The following is a 26,743-nucleotide window of genomic DNA, read 5'->3' as shown; positions in this document are numbered from 1 at the left end:
GAGAGTTGTTAGTTGAGGCAAACGAGCGTCGTGGCCGAGTTCCAGGTCCGGGGCAGCCAGGTCCAAGTCGAGATTCATTGGCGCAGCGCTGCAGTCACTGGACTGCTTCTGCGGGAGTGACGGGGCCAGGGTGTCCCGATACCTAGGTACATTTCCCAGGGAGAGCAACTTCAAACTGTCCTCCGCCCATCCCTTCGGGAGCGCAATCCATCCCTTGGCCTGGACTGTGGCCGTTGTGCAAGCGCCAGCGCTGGGAGCTTGGGGTTTGGGAGTGTGGCTCGGGGCGTGGCCGGGTGCAGAATTGTGCATGCACCGCCACATCTAATCAAGGCACGCCTCGTTACCTGCATACCACCTCTTACTCTCACACAGGTGCGTGCGCTGCGAGGTGAGTAAGGTACTTTGAAGCACGTATTTTGATGTACCTCTGTACCTGCCTCGAGGAATCTGCGGGTGCGCCCGCGCTGTAGACTCCAGCCGACATTAGGAAGCCTGTACTCCGTACCTTACTTCGGGGGTTCCTCGAGACACATGATGGGGATATATGTGAGCGCAAAAGAGAACATCTGTCGTGAATCTCACTCAGAAAGAGCTGATCTGAAAGCGTCATATGAAGAGTGCAAAGTTTGCTATCTTAACGTGCCTTTAACTTGTACCTCGAGTCAGTTTTTTCCACGTTCAAACTGCGAGCTATGGGTTCTCACTTACAGAAAGATGGCACACCTTAATACGAAGTAACTTCCTGCACTGCGCCGTTGAGACGACGCCAATGGGGGCCGGCTGACTGTGTTCCACAGCATTTCTGATGTATGGTACGGAGTATGGTTTTCAAGTTTTCAAGTCAATCAGCTTCAAACCAAGCGCAACTGCAATTACTACACTCGCGCCACTCACCTTGCACTGAACCAAGGCCACAGTGACGAAACTTTGCCTTGTGGTGTCCGAGTCTCTTGCACACACAACCTACTCTCTCACAAGGCATACGAATCCATTCAAGACACCGGAGACCGTCATCCACGCACGCACCCAAGCGGACAGCACTTTGAGAAACAAGAACTTCCAAGGCTCAAGCCACACCAGCCTGACTAGGCGGCCGTTTACGACACATCCCTGTTCTTCGTGATCCAGTCAGTGGCATCCTCGAGCTTCTATTGGAAAATGCCCCCAGCTCGTTCTCCTCTTTTTCAGCACGTCCAACGGGTCTGTCCTTCAAGGGTGGCATTGGTGGTCAAAGTAGTTTCCCGCCTTTGCTTTGCTGATGATTGACATTCCAATGCGACAGCGCTGGGATAGCCCGGTATGAAGTGTGCAGCCCAGCTGATGAGATGTTCCCGCACCGAGAAGGCAGAAACAAAAAAGCACCACAGGTCCAGTGAGTCCATAGGCGGCAAGAAGAGGGCGAGGTACTATACCTACGCAGTGGTGGCAGTATCGCGCGGGCTGGGGCTGGGTCGCGCTGCTACCTCATCAAAGGGTACGACAAGAGGTACATCAGTCCAAGCCTTCTCCACCACTATAGCACATGTACCTTCTGTCCTTGCGTAGCCCGCCCCAAGCCACGTCCCCCCCGACTTCCCAACTTCCCAAGCCCCCAAATTATCATCCCGTCTTTCTTTGGGTTCCCCGTCGCCCATCGCCCGTCTCCAGCGAGATTCGGGCCTTGTCAGACTGCCGACCTTCATCATTATCAGCCCAGTTCCTGTCTCTGTGCCGTGACAGAACGTGTCGAGTCCTTGGCCTTTTGGGACGCGTCTGTTTTCCTTCCAATTCTCGTCGTCATTATTAACTTGGGAGCTCAACTTCGTGCTCCTCATCCCATCCGAAAGTCCGCACTGGGTTGGATCCAGCGTCGCAACGCCTCTGGCCAGCCTGCCTGATCCCATCGGGAACCAACCGCAACCCGCAACCCGCAACCCGCGCGCTTCGCGATACCCAATTCCGAGTCGTCAGTGAAGCTTGGAACGTCCTCAATCGTAGCCAGAGAAACCGAGCAATGAAGCAGTAGACGGTTCCGAAACCATCACATAAACGAACGACGCTATGGACGGCTCGTCGTATAATTACGGCTTCCGAGCCCCTCATACCAACTCGCCTTTGTGAGTGATTCGAATTCTTCCAGTCGTCAGCCTTGCTTCATCGAGCTTGTTTCCGCACCGACACATCACAACTCGGCCTCGTTTCTCTGTAGAACGGTACTGACCACATAACCCTACCTGTAGAAGCCCCGATACCCCGACGAGTGCCTCCTATAAGACCAACGTAAAGAGAACCAAGACCAAGAAATGGGTCGAGGCCAAGACCCAAAACTACGACGGCGATGACTGGGGAAACGACTTTGAAGACGAAGCCGATGACCCCGTTCCCGTGCCGCCGCTGAAACCCACGGGCTACCGTCAAGCCGGCCAGTCAACCAATACAGCTCTCCCGTCGCACCAGCCGCCAGCTCCGTCAGCTCCCCAGCCGGCCGAGCCTGTGCCTTCAATGCGACCGGCGCAGCCGACGGTAAATGAAGCCAGACCGACCTCCAGCCATCGTCCCACTGCCGGGCTTCCGCCTCTGCAGATTCAGAACTCAGCAAAGCCTACGCCTCCCGTCGTGCAGCAGCCTGTTGTGAACGACGTGAAGCCAGCTGCAACTGTGGCAGAGCCAGGCGCAATGGGTGCTGCTCCTGAAAGGGCTCCCCAAGAACCGCTTGTGTCACCACCTCCACCTGCCAGCGCTGGACTGCCTTCACGGATGAGCCCAGCACCTGCTCCAGCGCCCGTTCCAGCACCGTTCGCTGGTCGCCCAGAATATCCTCGGGGCACTCCATCTCCTACTGTGGGAAGCAGACGAACTTCGCCGGCCCCTGCCCAAACTCAAGCCGCGCGCTTCCCTCCTCGTAAGAGCAGTATGGGCCAGCAAGACCGTGATCGCCAGGCTTCCGGTTCTCGATCGAGCTCCACGCAGCGGCCGTGGATAGACCAACGATCAGCGTCTCCTTCCAATGCCAAATCGCCGGGCACACCGTCCAACACCACAGCAGCGCACTTTATCCGACCCTCGGATATCTATCGCCGGATGGATGACAATCAAGAAAAGGAGGGTGGATTGACGGAGTCGGGAAGGCCAAGCATGGATAGTGCCAGTGGCCCTAAGAGTGAATCTTCAATATCGGCTGCTAGCCCGCCAATTCCGGTAGTCGATGCTGGTGAGCAGCAGCCGATCCGCCGCAGTCTGGACAAAGGCGACGGGCTAGGTGTTGTCGATAATGCCACACGACAACCCATCCTGGCACCGGTGGCGGAGAGAAAGAGCGAGTACGGCTTCGATGGACTTCTAGCACAACCTCAGACCCAAGGTGTAGACCGAGGCCGACTGAGTCCTCCAGGAGGCATGCAGGAGAGCAACTTGGGTGTGCCAGAACCACAGTTGCAACGCCCGACTGCAGAAGAATCTGACCAGAACCGACGCTACTCCACAAGCCCTCGACTGCCCGACCTGGCGCGCATGTCCCTTTTCGGAGACGACTTCTTTTCGAACCCAGACAAGTATGCTCACGAAGCGCCTCCGATGCCGAGTTTGCCATCCCAGATCCAGACGCAACCTTCCGAATCTGCTTCTACGGCAGAGAAAGCGCCAGTTGTGGATAAATCTCCTGCTGCTTCGACGCCCGGTGATGTGACGTCTCCACTTCCCATCATCAGCACGACTCCGCAGCCAACCAACTCATCGTTGCCTGCATCTCAGCCAGTGAGCAGGGAAAGGTCGCGTTCACCATCCCAAACACCGCCAGCCTTGGAGGAATCCAGCAGATCTCGTCTGCCTTCGCAAACTACTCGGCCGTCAATTCCTGGAGGCTGGGTCACCGAAACACGCTCCATTGCTGATTCTCAGTCTACCTCCGCCGTTGCGACGCCCGCTGCTACTGCCGATCGGAAGCCCATTCTCGGTGTGGATCCTGGCGAAGTTTCCCCCATCACCGACAACGAAGACGACAAGTTTGGCGATAGCGGGGTAGCTACCGTGAAGGATACGGTATCTATTCCTGTTTCCATCCCCGAAGCTTCGGAACGGGCCGCTCAGATGGAGGGTCGTGTTGACCAGGATGCCGACCTAAAGACTTCGGCTCCTCTGAACACTCGCGAATCAGGCAGCTCGTCATTGGATTTTGCGGCACCCGAGAGGCTGCAGCGCGAGTCCACCATGAGCACCATTACCGACCCATCCCCTGTCAAGGAGAGCGATAAGTTGAGAGAAGAGATTATGCGCAGCCTCAGTCCTGTCCGCCCTACAAGTCACGAATTGAACAACTTCAACAACCACCAGTCGCTGAGTCCGGCCGTCGACAACAGCGGTACTCGTGAGAGCGCCTATCTCGACAGCGTCTACGACGACTATTGGACTGCAGGCGATGACAAGCCCGATGTGCCCAGCCTGCCATCACAGCAGCCAGAGCAAAAGAGGGCGCTTACCCCCAACAAAGACATCTCTGACGTGCCTCCTTTGAGCCCCCGTAAAGACGCCATGGACAAGCCTCCTGCACTTGGTCGACGATTCTCATGGGAAGCAGGAGGAGAGCAGGTTACGCCAAAGGCCTCTGATGCTCAGAAGGACCCCCTCGCCGAGCCTCACTCCCAACCTGGTGATGCGGGCGAAGACAGCGTGCCTCCTAAACAAGGCGGCAGCGAGCTGCAGGCTGCACAATCAGAGGTGGCTAGCGACTCCGAACGTACGCCGCTCGCTACTGGGTTAGACGATGGGCACATTAGCGCGCCGCAAGACGCGGGCGCGATGTCTCATCAAGTGTCGCAGGTTAGTTCGGCGCCGAGAGATCGCATGGACTCCGAAGTGATCGAACCGCCGTCACCCGTGTCAGTCACGGCCGATAAAAACACTACGTCGGCTGCACCCACCCGCCGACTGTCGCTCGCGGAAGAAAAGTCAATGGCTCGGGTCTCATCAAACCCCGTCTCACCCAGCCCACCACCCGGCGATCATCCTGCCCTAGCCCAGGTTCAACCCGAGCCTGAGCCAGAGCCAGAGTCGTCCGAGGCTGGCCAGGCACCTGCATCTCCAGCGGCTCCTCAACGTCAGTCGACGCAGCCAGTCAAGATTACAACGTTCAAAGAGATCATGGACCTTTCCAATGCGAAAGACAGGATTCAAAAGTACAATGAGACGCGCTCACAATTCGCGTCGATGGATTCGGGTCTGAACAACTGGTTGGAAAACTTAAAGGCTCAGCATCCCGAGCACGCCAACGCAACTGCATCATTTGGAGTTGGCGCTCCTGGTCCTGGTCAATCGCAGTCATCGCCAACAACCTCTCAGCCAGCTTCTCAACAGCCTTATTACCAGCAGTACCTCAACGCAAGCAACCCCAACCTCGCGGCGGGAGCTTCGGGTCGGCCTCCTGCGGGAAGTGCGCCCACTGGTTCGTCTCATTCGCCTTCAAGTGATTTTAAGCATTCGAGCGGTCAAGTTGGGGCGAAGGGCAAGGGACTATTGCTTGCGGCTGGCAAGGCGGGTAAAGGTCTATTGAGCAAGGGAAAGAACAAACTCCGTGGCACTGGGGACAAGGTATTTCTTTAAACATTCCTCTCAACTGGGATCATCACATCACACAGGGCATGCATTCTTTCTAGTTTGGTTGAAGGGAAGGATCGACAGTCTGATCTGTCTCGAGCAACCCCGTTTTCCCATCGATTTTTTCTCCCTTCACTTTTCTTCCTCACTTTCCCCCCTTGGTAATCACTTATGAGTTATGTGTCTCCCTTTCTGGCCAGAATGACGGGACTGTATGATTAAGGAATGCTACGAAACTTTTTTCTATTACTGCACCATCATGTAACCCCTGTGGTGATCTCGGACACTCTAAAGTCCAACATGGCATCTTATATGGTGAATTATCTCTAATTGTGTCTTCTCCGACAGAGCGACTCATCTCCCCCGCCGGCTCAACCCAAGACTAGAGCCGAGCGACGTACTTCATGGGGCATAAGCCTCGGATCGCGTTCGTCACCTCGTGCCGACAGCTACGGTCATGCCCACTCACGGTCGCACTCGGGATCCGTGTCAGGCCCAACTCCACAGACCATCCCGGAACATCCGGCATCTCCGACTCCACCGCCTCAACTACCCCAGACCTCACGTACATCCCCATTTGATACCTTGACTCAGGGTAGTGATGATCAAGCTTCGGCTTGGGCCCCACCGCGGCCCCATACGCCGCCCCAGCAGTCTGCCGGACCTCCCGGAGACAGTGATTCGGAGCCGGTATCCCCCGTCTCGGACACGCACTCCATATCGACGACGCCCCGCTTCCATGCTAAGGACACGCCCGGCGACGACTATTCTGTGGGAGGTGACCTCCAGGTTCCTAGACCGATCAGTAAGACCCAGCCGTCATGGGACCCTTTTACGGGTACACCCTTGGTGGAAGAGGAGGGGTTCGAGATGGGACAGTCCACGGATCCGAGCCCTCCTGCGTCTCATGCAGGTCAAGGTCAAGCTGCTGCTCTTCCTCCTCCTCCTCCTCCTCAAGCCACACAAGCCGCCACCGCTGTAAGACCACGCGCGAACACGACCGATGACCCATATGACGACTGGGTCGTTGTGTCGCCGCAGTCGCCTCCTTCTGGTCAGATCCACGTAGTATCTCCTCAGTCACCGCCACAGGCACCGCGGTCATTCGAGCCCACCGAATCAAGCAGGGAAGTTGATGAGGATGATCATGATGCGACTCATGGTTCTAGTTCAACGGGTCTCTTTATTGTGCAGCCGACTCAGCAGTTGCAGCCGGTTCAGCAGCAGCCGGTCCAGCAGCAACCGATACAGCAGCCACAACAACAACAGCAACAAACCATAAATCATCTTCCATCACAGCAGACCTCTCCCCAGCGCCAGTCATCCTTTGTTGGCCTCCCGCCCATCAGGCGAAGTTCCACATTTGGTATCAATCTGACCAAGCGGGCGAAGAAACGCTTCCCCTTGGATGAAGACGATGAGAACAACTTCGTTTCTTCTCCGGTCAACACGACAACGGATCAATATGGCAACGATGGCGGGTCTTCATCCCGCTTCCAGCAAGGGGAATCCAGCTGGTCTGCACAGTCTGCGCAACCCATGCGCGTCGACACTGGCCCACCACGCTTCCGTAAAGACAGCAACATGTCACACAACGTTCTTTCGGCAACGTCAACACAGGCGGCTACGCTGGCGACCGAGAGCAGTGGGATGACTGGGCAGGATCTCAGAATCGACGATGAAAAGAGACCTCTGGGGCCGGGAGTAGCAATGAAGGGCGCCGGCCGCGTACCAGGGCCCATTGACACAAGAGCAGCGATGCAACAGAATGAGGGTGGAACGAGCGGTCGGCCGTATGGTCCAGGCATGCCTCCTCATCAAGGGATAATGTCCCCAACTTTCGGAGGCAACCCGATCCATCACCTCCCTCCGCAAGGCCCGTGGAAGCTTGAGGAGTCGCATTTGTCTGAGCCACTCGCAACCAGCAGAAACCGGCAGTCGGGAGGATCTCTGTCACCTCACCAACAAACCTCCTTCGGGATCGATAAAGAGACTGGTGTGCCTTCAACGGCGGCGCAACGACCCGAGACGCAGCTGCCGCCTAGACAAAAATTCTCCGAGGTGCCTCCATCGTCAGCGCAGCGTTATCCTGGTCTATTCACCCCGCAAGCAGGATATCAGAACCCCAGCTCTCCCACAGGGCCCCGGGGCTCGGAAGACCTTGGCCAGCATTTTTACAACCGCGATTCTGCCTCGCTGTACAGGACGCAAACTGGCGACTCCGAAGTCAGCGGCTTCGATCCCTCAACAGATGAGGACCGTGGCCGTAGGCGGAGCTCTGGCTTCTTCAAAGAAATCGGAGGTCGCATCTCGCGTCACACCTCGCGGGAACGGCCAGCGTCCAAGGCTGAGAGTGGAGCGCCAAGCTACATGGCCGGTCCAGACGTGCGAGGTGATGCCGTGTCTGAGGCGAGTGTTGCCACAGGGGAGCTACAAGACCGCCAGAGACGGCGTTCAAGCTTCTTTCTTAACTTACGGGGTTCCAAACCTTCCGATGTTGGAGGACCCCATGGTCGCGATGGCATTGAAGGGATTACGCCGTCACCAAAGGCGAGCCCGAACCCGGGTGGTCCATCTCAGGTCCAGCAGCCATCACTGGGAGGGCCTGCGGAGAGGAAACGGTCCTTCTTCGGTCCAGGTGCCGATCAATCCGCCAACCTCCCAATGCCCAACCTGTCTCGTTCGTCAACGTCCACTGCTGGATATGAAGTAGCAAGCGGAGCAATGGGCCCTCCGAAGAAGCGCTTCTCTGGCTTTACGAGCAAGGTGTTCCCTCGCAGTTCGAGTCAGCAAGACCTACAGGTGCCACAGAAGCCTAGCACATCTCATTCTACTGCGACATCGACCATGTTTGGTCGTCCGCCAAGCACGCAAGGAAGTCAACCTGGCAAACCTAGCCCCCTCGCCGCGCATGGGAGAGAGAGGAGCAACACCACTGGCACAAACCAGCTTTTTGCACAGGAAACCCTGGTAAATAAACCGTTGGGTAACGTTGAAGATGATGAGCGAGGCAGGAGAAGTTCAGCAGGCGGGTTTCTCTCTGGGCTCTTTGGCAAACGCGCCGCCAACAAGACGACCGAGACCCAGCACGTATCCCCTCAAGGACAGGACCAGAACGCAAGTGTTCCGGCGCAATTCAGAGTGCAGCAGCATACAGGTCAACAGATGCCGCCGTCAAACCTCGGACCAAGGCGCGAGGATGAAGGCCAGCCGCTTATGCGAAGCCCGCCCCAGGGTTTCGGCCAGCAGCAACAACAACCGGAGCCGCCTCGCTTCCAAGGCTTTTCCATGCACCCGGGAGCTGGCGCACGGGTTCAATCTCAGCCTCAGTCGCAGCCACAGGGACCTGAACTTCATCAGAGAAAGTCCAACGGGTCTTTCCTGCCCTCTCCTCAGCCGTCGCAGCAATTCGCTGCAGTGACAGATCAACAGAGAAGCACCGCATTGGAAGAAGTGCGAGTACGCCCGGTGTCTGACTTGCAGAGCGAACGCCGTGAAGCCCCTGTCGCGCCTGGCCATGAAGCGCATGATGAACATGTCTCACGGAGAAAGTCCAGTCAGATTTTGAATATGGAGTCGCATCCCTCACAATCATTTGATGCTCCGGCGCCCCCATCACAGAGAGAACAACCATCGCCGGGACGTCGCCATCTCACTGAGCAGAGACAGCCTTCTCTTTCATTCCTGCAGGCTGAGGAGCAACTCTCGCGCCCTGAGCAACCAGACGACCAGACCGAAACCCACTGGGTTCCTCCCGGATTCTCGGCCGAGCCAACGCCGGAGCCATCGATCAGACACAGCTACGGACGCGAGAACTCGCCGGGGCCCCAGACACCGCCTCTGGGCCAGGGGCAAGTCGCCAATCACCAACAGGCTCTCGGCGTCCAGAAGTCTGGCCACACCAGGCGAATCTCGGAGCAATCTGCGTCGCTGCTGTCTCCCTCCTCCAACTTCAGGGCACAATCTCCCAATGGGGTGGCCGGCCAGTCTGATAACTCGCAACGATCCTCGGTATCGAACTCTCCCAAACCGTCGTCTGCTGCCCAGATACCGGCTCCGAGGGCACCTTTGGCATCTGAAAGCCGAGCGCCCCCGCCGGACCCGTCCCAATGGCGTTCGGCGCCTGGGGCGCCTGCCAATATGCAGCAACCCGATGGAGTGGGTCAGCAAATGGCTGGAATGACTTCTTCAGGACGTCCTCAGCAGCAGCAGCAGCAGCAGCATATTCAGCAGCCTCTCCATCATCAACATCAACAGCAACAGCAACAGCAACAGCACCCACATCAACCTCAGCATCGGCACAAGGGCTTTGATGCTGAAAACAGACCTCCAGCTCAATTCTCCCAAGCGTTTCCCCCGCCGAATCAGCGTTCTTCGCTCCCCTTCTCCCAAAGCCAAGATATGCAGTCTGGCGGTCAAGACTTCAGTGCAGATGGTCAACAGAACCCGGTATCCAAGTGGTTCAAGAATAGGACCTCAACCCAACCACAGCCTCGGCCTAATCAAGGTCCTCCGAAAGAGTCGACAACCAAGTCCATTTTCAGTGCGTTTAAACGATCATCCAAGCAGCCAGAACCTCGGCCTCAGCAGCAGATGCCACATCCAAGCCAGATTCAAAACCTGCAGCCGCAGCCGCAGCTGCAGCAGTCTCACAAGAGCCAGGGCCAGCAAAGGATGCCGCCAGCTGTTCCGTTATCACAGAGAAGTCATCTACCACAGCAAGGACCTCATCACATGTACCAAGAGCAGCGCCCATCCATTAGTTCCTTTGAGCAAGGGCCTCTCCCTCAACGCGACATAGCTGGCAGAAGCCCCGAAGCGATGCAGCAGAACAACGGAAGATTCTCAAGCCAACAAGACGTACCTTTCGAACCTGTCATGACTCGGGCAATTCCGAACGGCCCTGAGCCAAGCGGAAGCGTACGCTCCAACCCCCAACCCTACGTTGAACCTCAGTACGACCAAGTCCCTATTCCTCAAGGATATGCTGCCGTTCACGGCGAAGGAGGCGTTGCGCCATCTCCCTACGCCCTCTCACGCACCTCACCACCGGTCCAGTATCCTGCGTACCACTCACCGCAGGTGCCTCAATGGGGCCAGCCACCTGTTGCCCAGAGACATCCGTCTGAAATGTCAATGTACAGCCACCCCAGCCCTCCCATACAGCAAGGACAGCAGCTGCTTCACAGCCACCCACATGGAGGTGCATGGCCCGAGGGTGACCGGCGCGTCAGCATGGCCTCCCACCAGTCCAACATTTCGCATGTCAGCCATAGCACGCAGGCGGCCCAAGTCGGCCCGCAAGGTGATGTGCCAATTCCCAATCAGCAACACCAGCCACAACAAGACACGAGAGGGATACGGTTAGTGAACCAAAACGACAGCCGTATAGCGGGTCCGGACTCGCAGTTTGGTCAGCAAACCATGCCGCCAACTCAACAGCCTCAACAGCAACGATACTCCCTTGTCGATGCTCCGGTTCCAGTCGCAGCATCTCCACAGATACAGCAAAGTAATAGTAGAGAGCCTCAGGGAAAGCAACAGACCAAGTCTGCTGAAGTGCAAACATATGTCAGTAATACGGTCCGAAATGCACATGACAAGCCTTCGTCTCCCCGTCCTCAGGAGCACGCTCAGCAGACGCAAGGACTTGCAATTGATGCTGGTAGTATGATGGTCAACAACTCTCGTAGCGTTTCCGACGACAAGCAAGGTCCGGCGGAGAACATCGTATCGTCTGAGCCGACAGCGCCAGCGCCAGCACCCACGGCACCTCGCCTCAGCGTCAACGTACAGCAAGCAAACCAAGAACCCAAGGACAACAACGACCTCTACGAATCCACACCACGTCTGCCCTCCAACCCTTCTCAGCCGCCAGCAGCACAGCCTATAGTCGCCGCGAATACGGGACACAGCATGGTCAGCGACAGCTCTGCTGACGAAGCGCCCCGAAACGCCAGCCACGCCAACGGCAGCGCCGGGACCGCGGCCACGACTACCCTGGCGAGGGGCAAGAGCACGAGAGCCGAGCTGGAGGATACGGAAGACGAACGTCAGAGGACCATGCGACGCGAGGCCCAGGAGGAGAAGATCTTGGTCGACCCGTACGAGGAGCTGTCATCCGGGGGGGTCAAGTATAGGAAGGAAGAGGAGCCGGCGGATGTGCCCCAGATGAGTGCGACAAGTTACCCAGGCCAGGAGTGGAATCCTTACGGAGCTGGCGGGTTTGAGGAATGGGATTGAGTTTTCGAGTCTTGCGCATGAAAAGTATCTCGGCGAACGAATCGTTCATGCGCTCTATCACACATGGGACATGATAATCTTCACTTATTCCTTTTTTTTTCGAGCGATGGTGCAGGGCGTTGGACGGATTTTCTTGTTTTCACTTAGATTCACGCTCTACAATACCCGGTGCGAACAATTGCGACAAACAACGTACTCCGTATAATTCTCTGTAATATTGTAAAAAGAAGAATACAACCTATCCAATTCTGTATACACTTGCGACCTATTACTCGCAGACCAAATCCAGCATCAATGTCCAACTAGACACGCTACAATTTTTCCCATGACATATCTCCCATAATTCGTCCACTCCCTCAGTTCTTAATCGCCACGTCATAATTCGGCGGCAAGGACCGTCTATTCCCCGCCTGCTCACCGTTCCAGTACGGCGGCGCCTCGGTGACGCCAGAGGTATACCTAGGCGGCAACGTCGCATTCGAAGACGACCTCCTCACCTCACCACTGCCGCTCCTCACGGACTCCCTCCACCGCGAAAACGGGCCAGACATGAACGACACCCTCTTCGAATCACCCTCTGTAATTTGAGCCGGAGCAGGCGCGGGGGCGGGGGCTGGGGCAGGCGTGCTCTTCTCCATATCCTTGACGTTCATCTCAACGGCGCCCTTTTCTGGGTCTCTAGTCGCTGGGTCGTTGCGAGGAGCGGCGGGAGGATCTCGGAAGGGGTCTTGGGGGACGTTGTCTTGTGGGATGGCGCGCCATCTGCCAAAGGCGGGACCGCCGCCGCCTGATGCCCAAGGCGGGCGGAATGGTGGGCCCCCGGGGCCGGGGCCGAAGTGGCGGGGGCCACCGCAGCCGCGGGGACAGCCTGCGAGGGCGCGTTGTTCGAGCCAGGCTTGGCGGGCTGCGCGGCGTCTTCGGCAACACATTGTGATTGTTGTAATTTGAGTGTGCGGGGGTTGTAGTTGTTGATGTTTGGTTTTTGAGAAGAGAAGATGGTGTTTGGATGTGTGTCACTCTGTACCTTGATGTGCAAAGCTGCGGAGGTTTAATAGGGACTAGGTGGAGAAAGGAGGCCGGGAGTCGAGCTTGATATAGACCTGTCAATGTCGCCAGGGAGGATGTCTTCAAAGTCGGGGGTCAGGGTGGCGGAGAGAAATGACATGGGCAATGACGAAGGGACGACCGAGGGAAGACGCGAACAGCTTGAGCATGGCAGCGAATACGGGGCCAAGACATAGCATAGAATGGCAGTGAAGAATTGGGGGTCCGACGGGAGAAACTTCAGATGAAGGCGTCGCGGCTCGATGCGAGAGGTATGTCAGTGACTGGTGAGATCCCATGGGATGTTTCTGCGACACGCGTTGTCGGATAGACTTTCACCCCGCGCCCCCCTCCATCTGTCTAACATCAGCGAGATGACGACGGGGCTCTCGCATTTCATGTCTTTCTCATCTGCTATGAATCAAGTCGGGGTTTTCTTTTACACACATATTCTTCCCCAATGTCTCTAAACCTGACCTATAACAAGGGACGTACGTGGTGGACAGATCCGACTGCAAGTGGCGGCGGGCATACTAAGGTAGTCGTCCTAGGGTTGCTCCCGTCCTTGCTCGCACTCGCATCCGCCTAGTAGTCGATCCCAGAGTCCCGATGGGGTATGGTTGCTCCGGCACTAGCTGCCGTCGAGGCGTTGAAGTCGGGGAATGTTCCTCCGCAATTGGTGACGGGGGGGTTGCTAGGCGGCACCGGAATGCCCTCCGCTTCAACGCGTGATACTGAATTTTTCATGATTGAACTCCCCAAACTAACATAAGAAGCCAATTCCTCTTGTTATTTCAGTCATCTAGAGAGATATCTAAAGCTGCACGCCATGAGGCTTCCTAGAGCTGTTCCATGCGTGTTTGTGCCTTTACGCGCAGCCCAATATGTCTTGGCCTGTTGGAAGGAGATTCCCAGAAAACTATCTCATCAGTCGACAATACCACGCTAGAAAGGTGAAAGCTACATGTCCCCCATGCGATAACCATGCGCCACAACTCAACAGCCCGAATCCCACTCGCCATCATTGCCCAACTCCGTAACAACTCATCCCATCTTCTGCATGAATCCCGCAGAGCATGAGCCTCAAAACCAAAGCTCTTCGCCACAAGCAGCCTTGCTATCTACTTGCCACTTTCAAGCACGAACTACCCTTCTCGTGGCGCATGTAAGTTGGGATGAAGAAGTGGCGGTGCTACTTACCTTTGTATCTTGATCTCCTACGTTGAACGACAGGCCAAAGATATCAGAAAGCTCTATATCAACTACCTTGGTCCAACAAGCTTGAGAGCTTGAAGAAAGGCAACCAGCGGGAGTAAGGTGTGTTTTTTGTGCACAAAAGGGAACAGCTTATGCTGTTTTTAATACGACTTTATCTTAGGGAAGACTTTATACTGTTTTCTAGGTCTACCTGTCAACTCAATCTCTATGCTAGGAGCCAGCCACCTTCTTGCATTCATAAGTGTGTATCCATGTACTGCGGCTCATCCAGAGGCCACACAAATATGTGCACTTTCTAAGATGTAAGCAACGGTCGGAACGGCCGGCCTGTCCTCCACACATTAGTGCCATTACAAAGATAAGGGTTGTCTTCTTCTTCTTCAAATGAGCATTCCCGCTAACGCCCAGTAATCGTTTCTCATGAAAGTTCGTAAAGGTCAAACATGTTGACCGTCTATGCAGTGCAACTCCACAACAAGGAAACCAATGCCGACATAGTTTCGAAATGGCGGCGCTTGTGGTGTCAAGGTCTGATGCAGTATGGTTGTGATTTTGGTTCTGATGTTCGTAATGGTAGCTTAGGACTTTTGGGTTTTTTCCTCAACAGGAGAAACATTCTCCTCTCTGGCTTCATGCTCGTCTTTTTCGTGGATGGGGGAAATGGCGGTATCAGTGTGTTTGGTGCTGGTCTCAGGCTCGGCCATGCTCCCGGGTGTCATTACACTCTCTTCTGGAAGTTCCTCGGTGGGGGTCATGAGACGGCGTAACTCGTTGTTCGTCATTGACACGGATCTTGCAGGCGCCGGCGAGTTGTTGACGGAGCGTCCGAGGTCAGGTTGTGATCCAGAGTGCGACACTTTGCGCTGATGACCGAAGCTGCTGCGGTGTGCGAGCGATGATCCCGGCCGATCCGCATTATTGTTGGCATCCCATTCAGCAAAATCAGCTGAACTCCATGAAGTGCGATGTGGTCTGGCGCGGCGCGGCAAGCTACCAACAGAGTAGCGCGAGCTGACACTATCTGTCCGGGTTCGTCGGGTGGTGGTAGTACCTGGCGCAAATTGTACCACTGAAGCATTGGCCGGCCGAATGATATCTGCAACCTGGTCTTCTTCGTCATCATCCTCAATCTTGCGAGTCCGGCGAACGCTGTTGACCGAGAAATATGGCTGCGGTGGCTCCCGAGGCTCTTCAATCTTCGGATCTGGTTTCGGTGGTGGCGGCAGGTCAGTAGCTCTAGCCTGGATATGCTCGTAGTACTTGATGCGAATTCCATCCAGCACTTCGGGGAATTGTTCGCGATTTCGGTAAAGCGACATCCATGATGATATGACACCTAGGACAATAAGAATCAAGACGGCAACAACAAGGAATCCTTGGACGACAATGATGATAATGCCGAAAACCGTCGAGAGGATGCGGCCAATGGCGAATGCGGGTAAGAAGGCAATAGAGAATCCTGCAGTGACAATCTTTGTGATACCCAACATCCAGATTGCCAAGGAAGTGTTCCTCTGGCCCTCGAAGGGGTTAAGCTTGACAAAGACGACGAAAGCGATGATCTCGAAGACGAATAATCCATAAACCTGGGCAAGAGGGCTTCGTGCTCCGCCACCAATGAAGCAGGCCCGAATGAACTGGTAGCTTAGCCAGCAGGCGAAGAACCACCATCTGGTCCGGCGGTAACGAGCCGATAGCCAACCAAAACGCTTGATGTAAACCTCGTCTTGGTGGACCGTTGTCCGGTTTGGGTCGTCGTCAATGAATCGGATCTTGAAGAACGGCATAGATCCGTAACGTTTGGCGGTGGTTTCCTTTTCGCCAATTTCGCTGGCACGCGTTGTTGCAACCGCTGGTATTGAACCAAAGAGCTTGCCCTGTTCGAACATGATCGTATCGGGGCCCATTTCATACTTGCCGAGGCGGAGACGGAAGAAACATGCGTAAGCTACAAGGCCGCCAACGCCAATGAGCAAGATGATGAAGATGATCGCTGCAATAGCTGTTGGGCCGGCCGGCGCGCGAATGTTGAACTGGAATAGTGCCAGGGTCATCAAGGAGGAGAACGAAACGAGTAGCGTGCGCAGGATACCAACCGCCAGATATCCGCCCAGGTGGTTGCGGAAGTACAAGAAGCGATCCTGCTTGATCAGCTTTGTCCGAGCAAGCAAGTCGAGCATGAACTTGAATGCAGCGATGGAGACGGCAACCAGTCCAATGGCCACCAACCACCAGATAAGACCAAGTGTGAAAGCATCGGCGGCCGGAATGCCAAGGGCAGAAAGATCTCCGGCGAACCCAATCCACTTGCCTGGCGTAGGCATGCCCGGAGCGACGGGGTCTCCCGCCCAGTAGTATTCGTATGGGTTGCTTGTGTTATAAACCCTAGTCGCACGCTGCACGAGATTCGGAACGGACGCTCCATCGCTAGACGTCGAGAAAGTGTCGAGCGAGCGGCCATAAATTTGCTGGACGAGGCCACCCCCGGTGTTGATAACGGTCGATCCTGCACCACCTACTTGGCTGGCGTTACCAGTCACGCCGGCGAAACCGTCGATCGAGTTGATTACTTTCTCGCTGTATATCATGCCGGCAGCCCATCCAAAGTTGCTCCACCAGGCGGGTAGGACGCTAGGCCAGTCGACGGACAAGGCACCCGAGAAAAAAACGGTCTGATAGGTCTCGAAGATGACCAGGACTGACAGAGAATGGGCGTAGTGTGTCCTGATATGAGGCATGCTAACACCATACATGGCGGTTGCTGCAGAAGCCAGGATAGCGGCGAGCGTGAACACGCCCAGTATCGACGAAATCGCGGCTGGATGGGAGAAGCTGTTGCCGTTCCGCATGACGGCTTGAAAACATCCTATCTGCGTCTGACTCGAGTTTGCAAAGATCTGGATGCGCGCAGAACCTTCGAAATCGGGAATATCGAGGGCGATGGAAGGAATGCCGTCGATCTGAGCAGGCGTGAGCCTGAACTCTGCAAATGCAGTGATGGGCTTGCTGGCGTTCAGAGGGCACAGACTGCGGGAAGTTAGCAGGCCGTCTTGAGAGGCGTAGGGGCTAGAACGCACCTAGCGATGTTGGCCATGCAGGGGTTAAAGTTCATCTCGAATCTCGTCTCGCCATCTGCCTCAAGTCAGCATACCCCATCTCTGCGTACAGGTTCGTCCCAAGTTCTGAAGGCAGCTTACAAGCTTCGACGTTGATATGCACTGCAGTATATGATTAGTACATGGACACAAGTTCGAATTTGGTTCAACCTACTCATCAACGATTCATTTCTGATATTGGTGGTACCGTCCAAATGGAACTGGACGGTCATGTTGTCGGCATAGTAGGCGGCATCGAATTTTGTAATGTTGAACAAACTTTGTCCTCCCAGACAGTCGCCAAAATCGCCAGTAAACAGGCCAGGATTGCGATTGACCGCGAGTTGCTTGCTGTTGCCATCTTTATCTGAGCCGGTGATGTAGACAGTTTCCGTGGCTGCCAAGACCGTAGCAAAGAAACTGAACAGGACAATCAGGGTCGCGGCGAGCGAGGTCGAGCCTCCGAATCGGGCCATCGTGGGCGGTTGGCGCAAAGGAGCGACCGGGCGATTCGGGAACTCCTGGGCTGGTAGGCCCGAAGGATGCTGATGGGTGTGCACCGAAGACGGCGAATGCGGGTTATGTTGTAGTGGGAGCGGTGATGTCTGGAGGAGATCGAACCAAGTGCTGAGAAGCAATGGCAAAAGACATGTAGGTCTTCAGTTGTGTCGCATGCCTTAGCTGGGTCGAAGTTTGGAGGTGGCTCGGAGGACACGGAAGATCGTAGGTGGGCTTCCCAAAGCAGCGGAAAGTGCCCTGATGAATGGTGGAGAGCTCAGGGTCCTGTCCGAGACGAGATGGAGGTGTTTGGGGTGCTTCGACTAGGATGCTGAGCGACTAGTACGTTTCTGCGTGAGGTCGAAGCAATATCCTGCTGGGGCAACGGCACAAAGGGTACGGAGTAATGGAGCCGAGTTGTCGTGAAGATTGCTGGAGGAATTGTTGTTGTTAGATTATCGATTGTGTTTTGACGGCGCGCGTAGAAAAGCCTCAGGAGAAGAGCGGCAAGGTAGGGGCGAGAAGGGTCCGTAGTGGCGGGAGGCAAGTGCAAGATAATGGCCGTCTTGCAGGGGTTTTGTCTTTGATATTCAAGATTGTTCCCAAATCGGCGCAGAACCGACGGCAAGGATGAGCGGACCGGCAGGGCGCTGATGTGATTCTGGATTTGGGGTGTGATTCAGCCAAACAGGGGAAGCCAGACTCCAGTAAGCCGCAGACTGCAATTGTATCCGCAGTGGTGAATCGGGCGCGACAGCGGACACTTGCAGACGGCGGTTGCTCGAACCGGGTCGGTTAAGGACAAGGCGAAGGCGGGATCAGGTCAGGGTCCAGAACCGGATACGAATATAGTCTGGGGAAGAAGCTGACGAGTGAGCTGGGAGAGGCCAGAGGAGTACCCGTAGGAGAAGAGAGGAGGAGAGAGCCTGGAGAAGAGAGGCCCAGGCAAACCACAGACATGGGTGAATGAATGGACGAGAGTGGATGGTGAGAAAGGGTGAGGAAGGGATATCTCGTATTCATATGATGATTCTACAGCGGTACGGTGTGTGTGCCTGGGCGGGCGGTAACAGAGGTACCTATCTACCTTACCCACCTCACCACACCCACACCTCAGTCACTTACCTGGGCAAGATGTCTGGTTTGGAATGCCATTTCATGGGCCCTGGCCTGGAACCGGCAAACCGTCGACGGACAAGGGCAGATAGAGCGCGAATGGGCGGTGGATTGGTGGTACAGACTGGTGCTTTTTGGGCCGTTTTCCTTTGCAGCTCGACCTGCCCGAAACTGGTCGAAACCGGGATACGGGGGCAGGGGTAATGGTGCCGGGATCATGGATGGCATCAGCACGCACGGCGCTGCTTAGCGGTACGAAGACCTGCTCTGGCGAGTCTGGTTAATCTGGCCACTGATTTTGGGCATTGCGAACGATTGGAACCTGTGAGGCATTACAAGCCATTCATCTCAAGCCAAGGCAACATGACTGAGAAACGTGTGCGAATAAAACGAACCCGAGAAGACGATAGCGGCAGCATCCGGACCTAGTTTGCTGCAGCACTCGGGCAGAGAAACAAGGTTGATGGCACGATTCCCAATGACACATGTCACTCTCCGCACAAACAACCACATATGTACTGCATAGTTAGTACTAATTCCTACCAGGCAGCTCCATGTTCCCTACCTGTCTCACCGCACTATGGATACACGTATTCTAGCGATAACCACTGACGTCGAATCCACTGGGCCAGGTCACTCAGTGCTCAGATGCCTACGATTCCCATGCACCAGCTCATCTTCATCGAAAATCAGGCTTGCATAGCGGGTGCATTAGATACCCGGGCGTGATGATCAGACGATGATACCTGGTGCAACCCTCACATTCAGGCACGTTGAGAATAATTCTTGGAAAGTCGGTATGTTCCCTGTGGAAAAGCCTCTTCGGATCGGTCGGACCGCTCACAAAGTCGACCTAGAGCAATCTCTATAAATCTGTACCATGCTCTAGCTGTCTTTGCTCTAGCGGATATATGTCCACCTTAACCTTACCTAAGGTAAGGTAGGGAAAAGCAGCTTGCTGTTCTGGGCAGAGCGGTACGTACTGGACTGCTCTAAAGGGAAGAGCTCTGACTTGGCCGTTGGTCCATGCTTCGGCGGCGCCGCGATCTTCTTTCGCTTCCATCCTTCAGCCATCAATCATCGAAAGACCGAGTCTGCATCGGACTCTTCTCTTAATCCGTATTCCTGCTTAAACTGAGGTTGCGTGAGGCAACTTTCTCTCTTTAGATTGTCAAAATACCGATTTCTCATTCCTGCTCGGAAACTCTGCCCGACCGCAAGCCGGTTCTAATAAACTGCATCCATGGTCGACTTGGACTTGTTAGAATCATTTCGTCACTCACATATTTGTATTCGTACGGAGTACACAAATAGTTCGACTTGGTCTGAAACCAGCCACCCGAATCGTCAATGGCGAGCCATTCACCACCGCTGATCCGGAACGCTACCGACCTAAATGCAGCTTGCGGCTTTCCAAAGCCTCGGCATCCAAGACAGATCAAACCCGTCCTTGCCGCCTTAGTCTGGAGTACGGCGTGCCAGGCACATCACGGATACACGTGCGCATCAGGCGCGCCATCTTTGGCATATTTCAAAGTTACCCGCTCCGTTGCCAACGAATACCCGTTCCGAGTACTATTCAAGAGCAAGACATCAAGAACTACCTATTGGGCGGGAGCAGCGTCTCCCGAATCCTCAACCGTTGCGTTCGCCATTTGAGAAACAAGACCCCATTGTGCTCCACCACGGCGGGAAACCCTTTCCACTCGACGTCCATCCCCAGCCACCTGGGAAGCTTGCCAACGATGCCCAGAACCAAAATCCGCCAATCCAAGCCTTTTCTCTCCCAAACGAGCCGGGATATCCCACTCCCCTGCTGCCAAACGTTTTTAAGCTAACACTCACCGCAGATCTGCGTGTCCATCTCCCGGCCACTGGTCTGCAACTCGACTCCATCTCCCTCGTGCTGCATCACCATTGGTCAAAAGCATTTCTGCCACGAGGTCTGGCTACATTCTGAAGCGTCTAGGAGGTGTAAACCTTCGGGGCGGCTTGCCCTAGAGCCGCCTCGAGTCCAGACGGCACGCTGCGTCTATACATATCCAAGGAATGGACAGGTCCAGCCGATTTCCCGTTTCTGCCACGAAATCCTTCAATGGAAAAGAAGTCGGCATCGAGATTCACAGTCGAGAAATGCTGGTAGCGGCTGAGTTCTCGGTCGCCAAGATCCCTGCTTAGCAACAACCTATTTGCCTAGCGGTGGCTTTAAGACACAGGCATGTCGAATTCGCGAAGAGACGGCGCGGAACTATGACTTCATCACTTTGCAACAAAACACATACCATACAAAAAATATGGCCATTCGCTCAGCCGGCTCTCAAATCTGCTTGAAGGGTATCTGGACGATTATCGAGTCTCAAATAGGGTCGAGTCGTCCAATGACCATTCCCCACGTTAGGCTGATCTCTCTTTTCAAATTATGGGAAGAGGCTGGAGAACGGGTTTTTGTCGTTCCCGAAATTGATAGCTTGAGCCCAGATGACCGCTAGGCGACTTGTGAATACTGGCGAGCAGAACATTTTGTTCAGGAGCTGCACTGCTGCACTGCATCCGTTGCCAGCACGGCGAGAGCCCGGTGGGTCCAACGGCCTGATTAACATCGTTCAAATGGCATCAGGCAGAGCCGCAAACTTGGCCAATTACCTACACGCTCTGCTTCACCATGGTTGACTGTCTGCAAAATAGGTCTTAGCGAGTTTTTACTCGTGGGGCCATGGAGTCGATGAATTAAATATTGTAATTGGACTTCATCGCCAAGCGGGATGCGTTCCGGAACCACCAGAAGCATTCGAACCCAGATACCATTGGCCTCCGCCGAAAGTACAATAGCCGACTGTCTTGAGAAGAAACTGCGCCGCTCCTTTTCAAGAATGTCGCAACGCCTATGTATGCGCCAGTTACCAATCCGCTCAATTTGGACCTATACTCAGCCGTCGGCATCAACATGCCATTGCTACCGCCCGAGAAGTCTCGGCAATGCTATCGGACTACGTATAAACGCTCCAGCAAAGCGTGATGAAGTCACGGCCAAGGATGGGTTGATCTTGAATAACGAAATGATTACCAATGATAGGGACGGCAAAACATCAAAGGAAGCGGAAAAGCTTGGTCGTCCCTGGTTTGCTGAGGCTCTTGTCTCTAGAGGACGGAGAGATCATTCTCGGCATGTGAAATTTCCCACTAGAGCACTTAAACTGGGAGGCTTGCTGAAGGTGTTAGCGATCGCTTAAGCGCGAGAATCCTACGTGGGGGCCTTTGCGTGGTGTGTCGAAACTTGTCGAAAGACACCTTCACTTGATGGTCTTATGTCCCAGTGAAAGGCTTGCAAGTGTACAGTTCAAGCTTGGAAGGTTCTCATGGCTATACACAAAGGAACAGAAAACGGCACGAGTTTGTATTCAGACAGTTGCATTTGACAACCAAAGATCCAATCAGACAACTCCAACGAAACCAAGATTGGGGGGGGGGGGGACGCGAGGTTTTACTAACAGAAATTCCCCAAAGAGGGACAACCTGAACACAGGTCACAGGATCCTTCCGAATCTAGCCTCTATCGTACCTCTGGCGTCATAGGATATCCGAGTTTTCACTTCTCGATGATCTACGCTCAGTATTGTGGAATTGAGTGGGCGAAACTCCATGGAGACAAGATTCCGCGAAGAGGAATATCCACCACGACGAACAGCCAATGGAGTTCTGAGCCATAGATCTTCAGGAACTTAGTCTCGGGAACTTGGCTGGTGGTGGGGAATGGCGGCCAAGGAGTGGACACGGAATGTCATCAATGTCCACGGCAAAGAGAAAAGAACTGGAGCAAGGGATCTCGGTGTGTCAAGCGACATCGGGCTAACCCCGCAGCCGGCAGCCGGGGGCCGGCAACCGACAACCGCGCAGCCGATCGACGCGGACGTCGGGGCTACCCCACCACCCTCACCGAGCTGACCGATTGCACTTCGCAGCAAAGAGATCGAAATGGCCCAAGTCGAGACACGAAATTCTTTGACGAGATCTACAAGCTTTCAGATAAGCTGCTGTCAAAAGCCTATCCAAAGGATCGGGTCCATGTTGGAATGTTCGGCATACTGTCCTATAACACGTGCAATGACCTATAGTCTGGAACGACCCGTGCCAAGGAACATACTGGAAGTTCTGCGAATAGCGGCATGTCGCCATCGTGACAATCTGTATGGCGCGCAAGAGGCCATCACGGCCTTTTAGAATACAGACTTGACATATCTTGTGAGTCTTGGACCTTGATAGGGCGCCAAGAGTGGCCAAGGGCGGAAGACGCTTGGTATTCTCAGCCCTTCTGTTGGCGAGCTCTTCAAGGTGAGGTTACAGGTGTCTAGTCTAAGCCAAGAAGCTGGGCGCCAGCACGCCAGATGAGGCAGGAATTGCAACTTTGACAACGTCTCTGCAGCTTGTACTGCAGCTTCGGGCACGAAATTGTCTTGCAATGGCGCGTTGTCGGGAGTCGGGACGAGGGTAGAACGTGGCGCAGGGTCCCTGATGATTGATATCGGGGGTTATCAAGCCACATTTGGCGGGGTATTTTGTATTGGCAATTTTCGTTGCGCCATACCACCGACCAGGACCCTTGATGAAGGATTCGTTGCGCTGGTATCGCAGGTTTCTATGCTGTTTCAAGGAGCCTCTGCTTTCCTCGACGCGGTATAAACATGCGGTGATTAGGCTAAGTTGAGGTGTTGTATGAGAGTACGTACGTTATTACCAATACCCGTCCCGACGCCAAAAAGATGCCGGAACACCGAGCCGCGACATTGCAAAATAGCGACCCCACGGCTTCATGGATCTCCCATGGGTCAGTCTCCGGGTCAGACATGCAACAGCATGGAGAAGAGCAGACTTTTCCCGCGGCTACGCACCGCGACCAAGTCTCTTTTCGGACGGAATGGGATGGGATGGGATGGGACCTTACGGTAACTTATCGTGGCGAACATGACTTAGTCGTGGCTGACTGCGGCAGAGAGGGCTACAAAGAGCCAACATTGGTAATTAAGAGTACATGGCATGCCGCCAAGGAGGGTACATGTGCAAGGTAGCGATCACGTCATTTGAACTAAACAGCCTCCAATTTTTACCTTGGACAACGGGGTATCCGTACAGCACCAGCAGCGCACCTCAGCAACACACGGAAGGCCGATTTGACGCCGGGAACGAGCGACAATTCTCTCACTTTGTCTCTGTCCTTCTGTCTGTGTGTCTGAGGAGAATATAAGACACCTTTGCCCTCGCCCGTCTCCTCGCCGGACTCCCTTTCCCGCTTGTTCTCCTGTCTCTTCTATTTCATCCGTGAATCCCCTCCCATTTACCTTCTTATACCCAATATTCCCCTTTGCAACGAGAAGCTTCAAGCTCAATCCGTCGTGTGTTCTCTCTCTTCCTCTCTGAGCATTGTCTAGAGTGTGTCTCTTGACGATTCCATACCGGCCCGCTCCCTATTACAAAGCCTCGCGCTTCCTTTAAATACATACACAATGGCCAACTCTCCCCACGGCGGTGTCCTCAAGGACCTTTTCGCGCGCGATGCGCCGCGCCAGTCTGAGCTCATTGCTGAGGCCGACAAGCTCCCTTCCCTCTTGTTGACCGAGCGCCACCTCTGCGATCTCGAGCTCATTCTCAACGGTGGTTTCTCTCCTCTTGAAGGTACGTGGTTTTTACTGCCCGCGCTGCTGCTGCTGCTGCGGCGGCGGCCGCTACCCCCTTTGTGCATTCGTTGCGCGACGACGGTGGTGGGGTTGCGTCGCAGAAACGACCCCGCCATGATTTTTTTTTGGAGGGGCAAAGTTCCCCACGATTACGTTGCTCGCCCAAGAACAGCGGGACTGACTGTGGTGGCATCTCTATAGGTTTCATGACCGAGAAGGACTACAATGGGTACGTTGAACATGCGAATAAGACGTGCTCCCGAGATAACAGTGGTTACTAACATGATTGATACAGAGTCGTCAAGGACAACCGTCTCGCCGATGGCGCTCTCTTCTCCATGCCTATCACCCTCGATGTCTCCCAGCAGCAAATCGACACCCTCTCCATCAAGCCCGGTGCGCGCATCACCCTCCGCGACCTCAGAGACGATCGCAACCTTGCCATCCTCACCGTCGAGGATGTCTACAAGCCTGACAGGTAGGCCAAACATGTCTTCAGGGAATTGGCATTGGCTGACATGTTTCTCTAGAGTCAAGGAGGCCATTGAGGTCTTTGGTAGCGACGACGACACCCACCCCGGTGTGAAGCACCTCTTTAACAACACCAACGACTTTTACGTTGGTGGTAAGCTCGAGGCTATCCAGCGTCTTGCTCACTACGATTTCCTCGACCTCAGATGTAAGTCCACCACCCCCCGGGTGCATACCAACGCAGTAGGCCCAGAACATCGAGACTAACGAGTATCCAAAGTCACTCCCGCCGAGTTGAGACAGCACTTTGAGAAGCTCGGCTGGAACAAGGTCGTCGCTTTCCAGACTCGCAACCCCATGCACCGCGCCCACAGAGAGCTCACTGTCCGCGCCGCCCGCTCCCAACAAGCCAACGTCCTCATCCACCCCGTCGTCGGCATGACCAAGCCTGGTGACATTGACCACTTCACCCGTGTCCGCGTCTACAAGGCCCTCCTCCCCAGATACCCCAACGGCATGGCCGCCCTGGCCCTGCTGCCCCTGGCCATGCGCATGGGCGGTCCCCGCGAGGCCATCTGGCACGCCATCATCCGCAAGAACCACGGCGCCACGCACTTCATTGTCGGCCGTGACCACGCCGGCCCCGGCAAGAACAAGAACGGCAAGGACCACTACGGCCCGTACGACGCCCAGGTCGCCGTTCAGAAGTACTCTGACGAGCTCGGCATCACCATGGTCGAGTTCCAGGAGATGATTTACATCCCCGACCGTGATGAGTACCAGCCCGCCAACGAGATCGCCCCTGGCACCCACACCGCCAATATCTCTGGCACCGAGCTCCGCAACCGCCTCAAGACCGGCAAGGAGATCCCTGCGTGGTTCTCCTACCCCGAGGTCGTCAAGGTCCTGCGCGAGCAGAACCCCCTCCCCGCCCAAAAGGGCTTCACCATCTTCCTCACCGGTCTGCTCAACAGCGGAAAGGACCAGATCGCAAAGGCCCTCCAGGTCACTCTTAACCAGGGCGGCGGCCGCTCCGTCTCCCTCCTCCTCGGCGAGACTGTCCGCCACGAGCTCTCCTCCGAGCTCGGCTTCAGCCGCGAGGACCGCGACAAGAACGTTGGCCGCATCGCCTTCGTCGCCTCAGAGCTTACCCGCGCCGGCGCCGCCGTCATCGCTGCGCCCATTGCGCCGTTCGACGAGGCCCGCCAGAAGGCCCGCGAGCTGGTCGAGAAGGCCGGCCCCTTCTTCCTCGTGCACGTCGCCACCCCACTCGAGTACGCCGAGAAGACGGACAAGCGCGGCATCTACCAGAAGGCGCGCAACGGCGACATCAAGGGCTTCACCGGTGTCGACGACCCGTACGAGGCACCCGCCAAGGCCGACCTCGTCGTCAACCTCGAGCAGCAGACGGTCCGCTCCATTGTTCACCAGATTGTCCTGCTCCTCGAAAGCCAGGGTCTCCTGGACCGTTTGTAAACGCAACAATTTTGCAAACTTTCATCAATGAGCGATATAAGTGTGATTTATACGGCATAGAGCGTACATGCGCGTAGACCTCTTCTCAAAGCGCAAAAAGTAGGGTGGATATATATACATCGGAGTTGAGACTTCAAAGACAACCTTGGGATAAAAAAGTTGTTTGATGACGAATTTTTACGAGTTATTTTACACAAGAGATGGTTATAGAGCATCATATAGTAGGCTAGGGTTGGAGAGTTGGATTACACTTTACTCTTCCCCACGTATGGCTGAATAGTGGAATGGAACGACACTTGAATGATATTGCTCCATGAGATCGATCTGAACGGGACGTGACTGCGA

The 26,743-nt window shown here is 55.1% G+C and overlaps 6 protein-coding genes across 6 annotated transcripts; 4 read left to right on the top strand and 2 right to left on the bottom strand.

Moving 5' to 3' along the window:
• The first annotated feature begins 1,959 nt into the window (after positions 1-1,959).
• On the top strand, positions 1,960-5,762 carry BDZ83DRAFT_426883 (uncharacterized protein). The gene is made up of 2 exons (XM_060503014.1): positions 1,960-2,096; positions 2,220-5,762. Exons 1-2 carry the CDS (start codon positions 2,041-2,043, stop codon positions 5,572-5,574), a joined length of 3,411 nt encoding a protein of 1,136 aa, XP_060370239.1. The 5' UTR covers positions 1,960-2,040; the 3' UTR covers positions 5,575-5,762.
• A 263-nt stretch (positions 5,763-6,025) lies between these two features.
• Positions 6,026-11,811, top strand: BDZ83DRAFT_567230 (uncharacterized protein; the record flags this gene model as incomplete). The annotated part of the gene is made up of 5 exons (XM_060503936.1): positions 6,026-6,133; positions 6,223-8,446; positions 8,993-9,671; positions 10,090-10,304; positions 10,427-11,811. 5 exons carry the CDS (start codon positions 6,026-6,028, stop codon positions 11,809-11,811), a joined length of 4,611 nt encoding a protein of 1,536 aa, XP_060370238.1.
• Positions 11,812-12,167: 356 nt separating this feature from the next.
• Positions 12,168-12,740, bottom strand: BDZ83DRAFT_747805 (uncharacterized protein; the record flags this gene model as incomplete). Its single annotated transcript, XM_060513507.1, has 1 exon — positions 12,168-12,740. The coding sequence occupies one exon, from the start codon at positions 12,738-12,740 to the stop codon at positions 12,168-12,170; it is 573 nt and encodes a 190-aa protein (XP_060370237.1).
• A 1,911-nt stretch (positions 12,741-14,651) lies between these two features.
• Positions 14,652-17,644, bottom strand: BDZ83DRAFT_747804 (uncharacterized protein; the record flags this gene model as incomplete). The annotated part of the gene is made up of 4 exons (XM_060513506.1): positions 14,652-17,100; positions 17,151-17,205; positions 17,271-17,291; positions 17,344-17,644. The coding sequence occupies 4 exons, from the start codon at positions 17,642-17,644 to the stop codon at positions 14,652-14,654; spliced, it is 2,826 nt and encodes a 941-aa protein (XP_060370236.1).
• Positions 17,645-23,246: 5,602 nt separating this feature from the next.
• BDZ83DRAFT_426705 (uncharacterized protein) lies at positions 23,247-23,885 on the top strand. The gene is made up of 2 exons (XM_060503012.1): positions 23,247-23,722; positions 23,770-23,885. Exons 1-2 carry the CDS (start codon positions 23,493-23,495, stop codon positions 23,843-23,845), a joined length of 306 nt encoding a protein of 101 aa, XP_060370235.1. The 5' UTR covers positions 23,247-23,492; the 3' UTR covers positions 23,846-23,885.
• Position 23,886: 1 nt separating this feature from the next.
• On the top strand, positions 23,887-26,422 carry BDZ83DRAFT_426706 (sulfate adenylyltransferase). The gene is made up of 5 exons (XM_060503013.1): positions 23,887-24,449; positions 24,653-24,680; positions 24,747-24,929; positions 24,982-25,130; positions 25,203-26,422. The coding sequence occupies exons 1-5, from the start codon at positions 24,281-24,283 to the stop codon at positions 26,396-26,398; spliced, it is 1,725 nt and encodes a 574-aa protein (XP_060370234.1). The 5' UTR covers positions 23,887-24,280; the 3' UTR covers positions 26,399-26,422.
• The last annotated feature ends 321 nt before the right edge of the window (positions 26,423-26,743 follow it).

The sequence above is a fragment of the Colletotrichum acutatum genome (genome assembly GCF_030867785.1).
Source record: "Colletotrichum acutatum strain CBS 112980 chromosome Unknown BDZ83scaffold_8, whole genome shotgun sequence".
In the NCBI taxonomy this organism is placed as follows: domain Eukaryota; kingdom Fungi; phylum Ascomycota; class Sordariomycetes; order Glomerellales; family Glomerellaceae; genus Colletotrichum; species Colletotrichum acutatum.
Note: the sequence above shows the minus strand (reverse complement) of the source record. Positions and strands in the feature narration are given on the sequence as shown.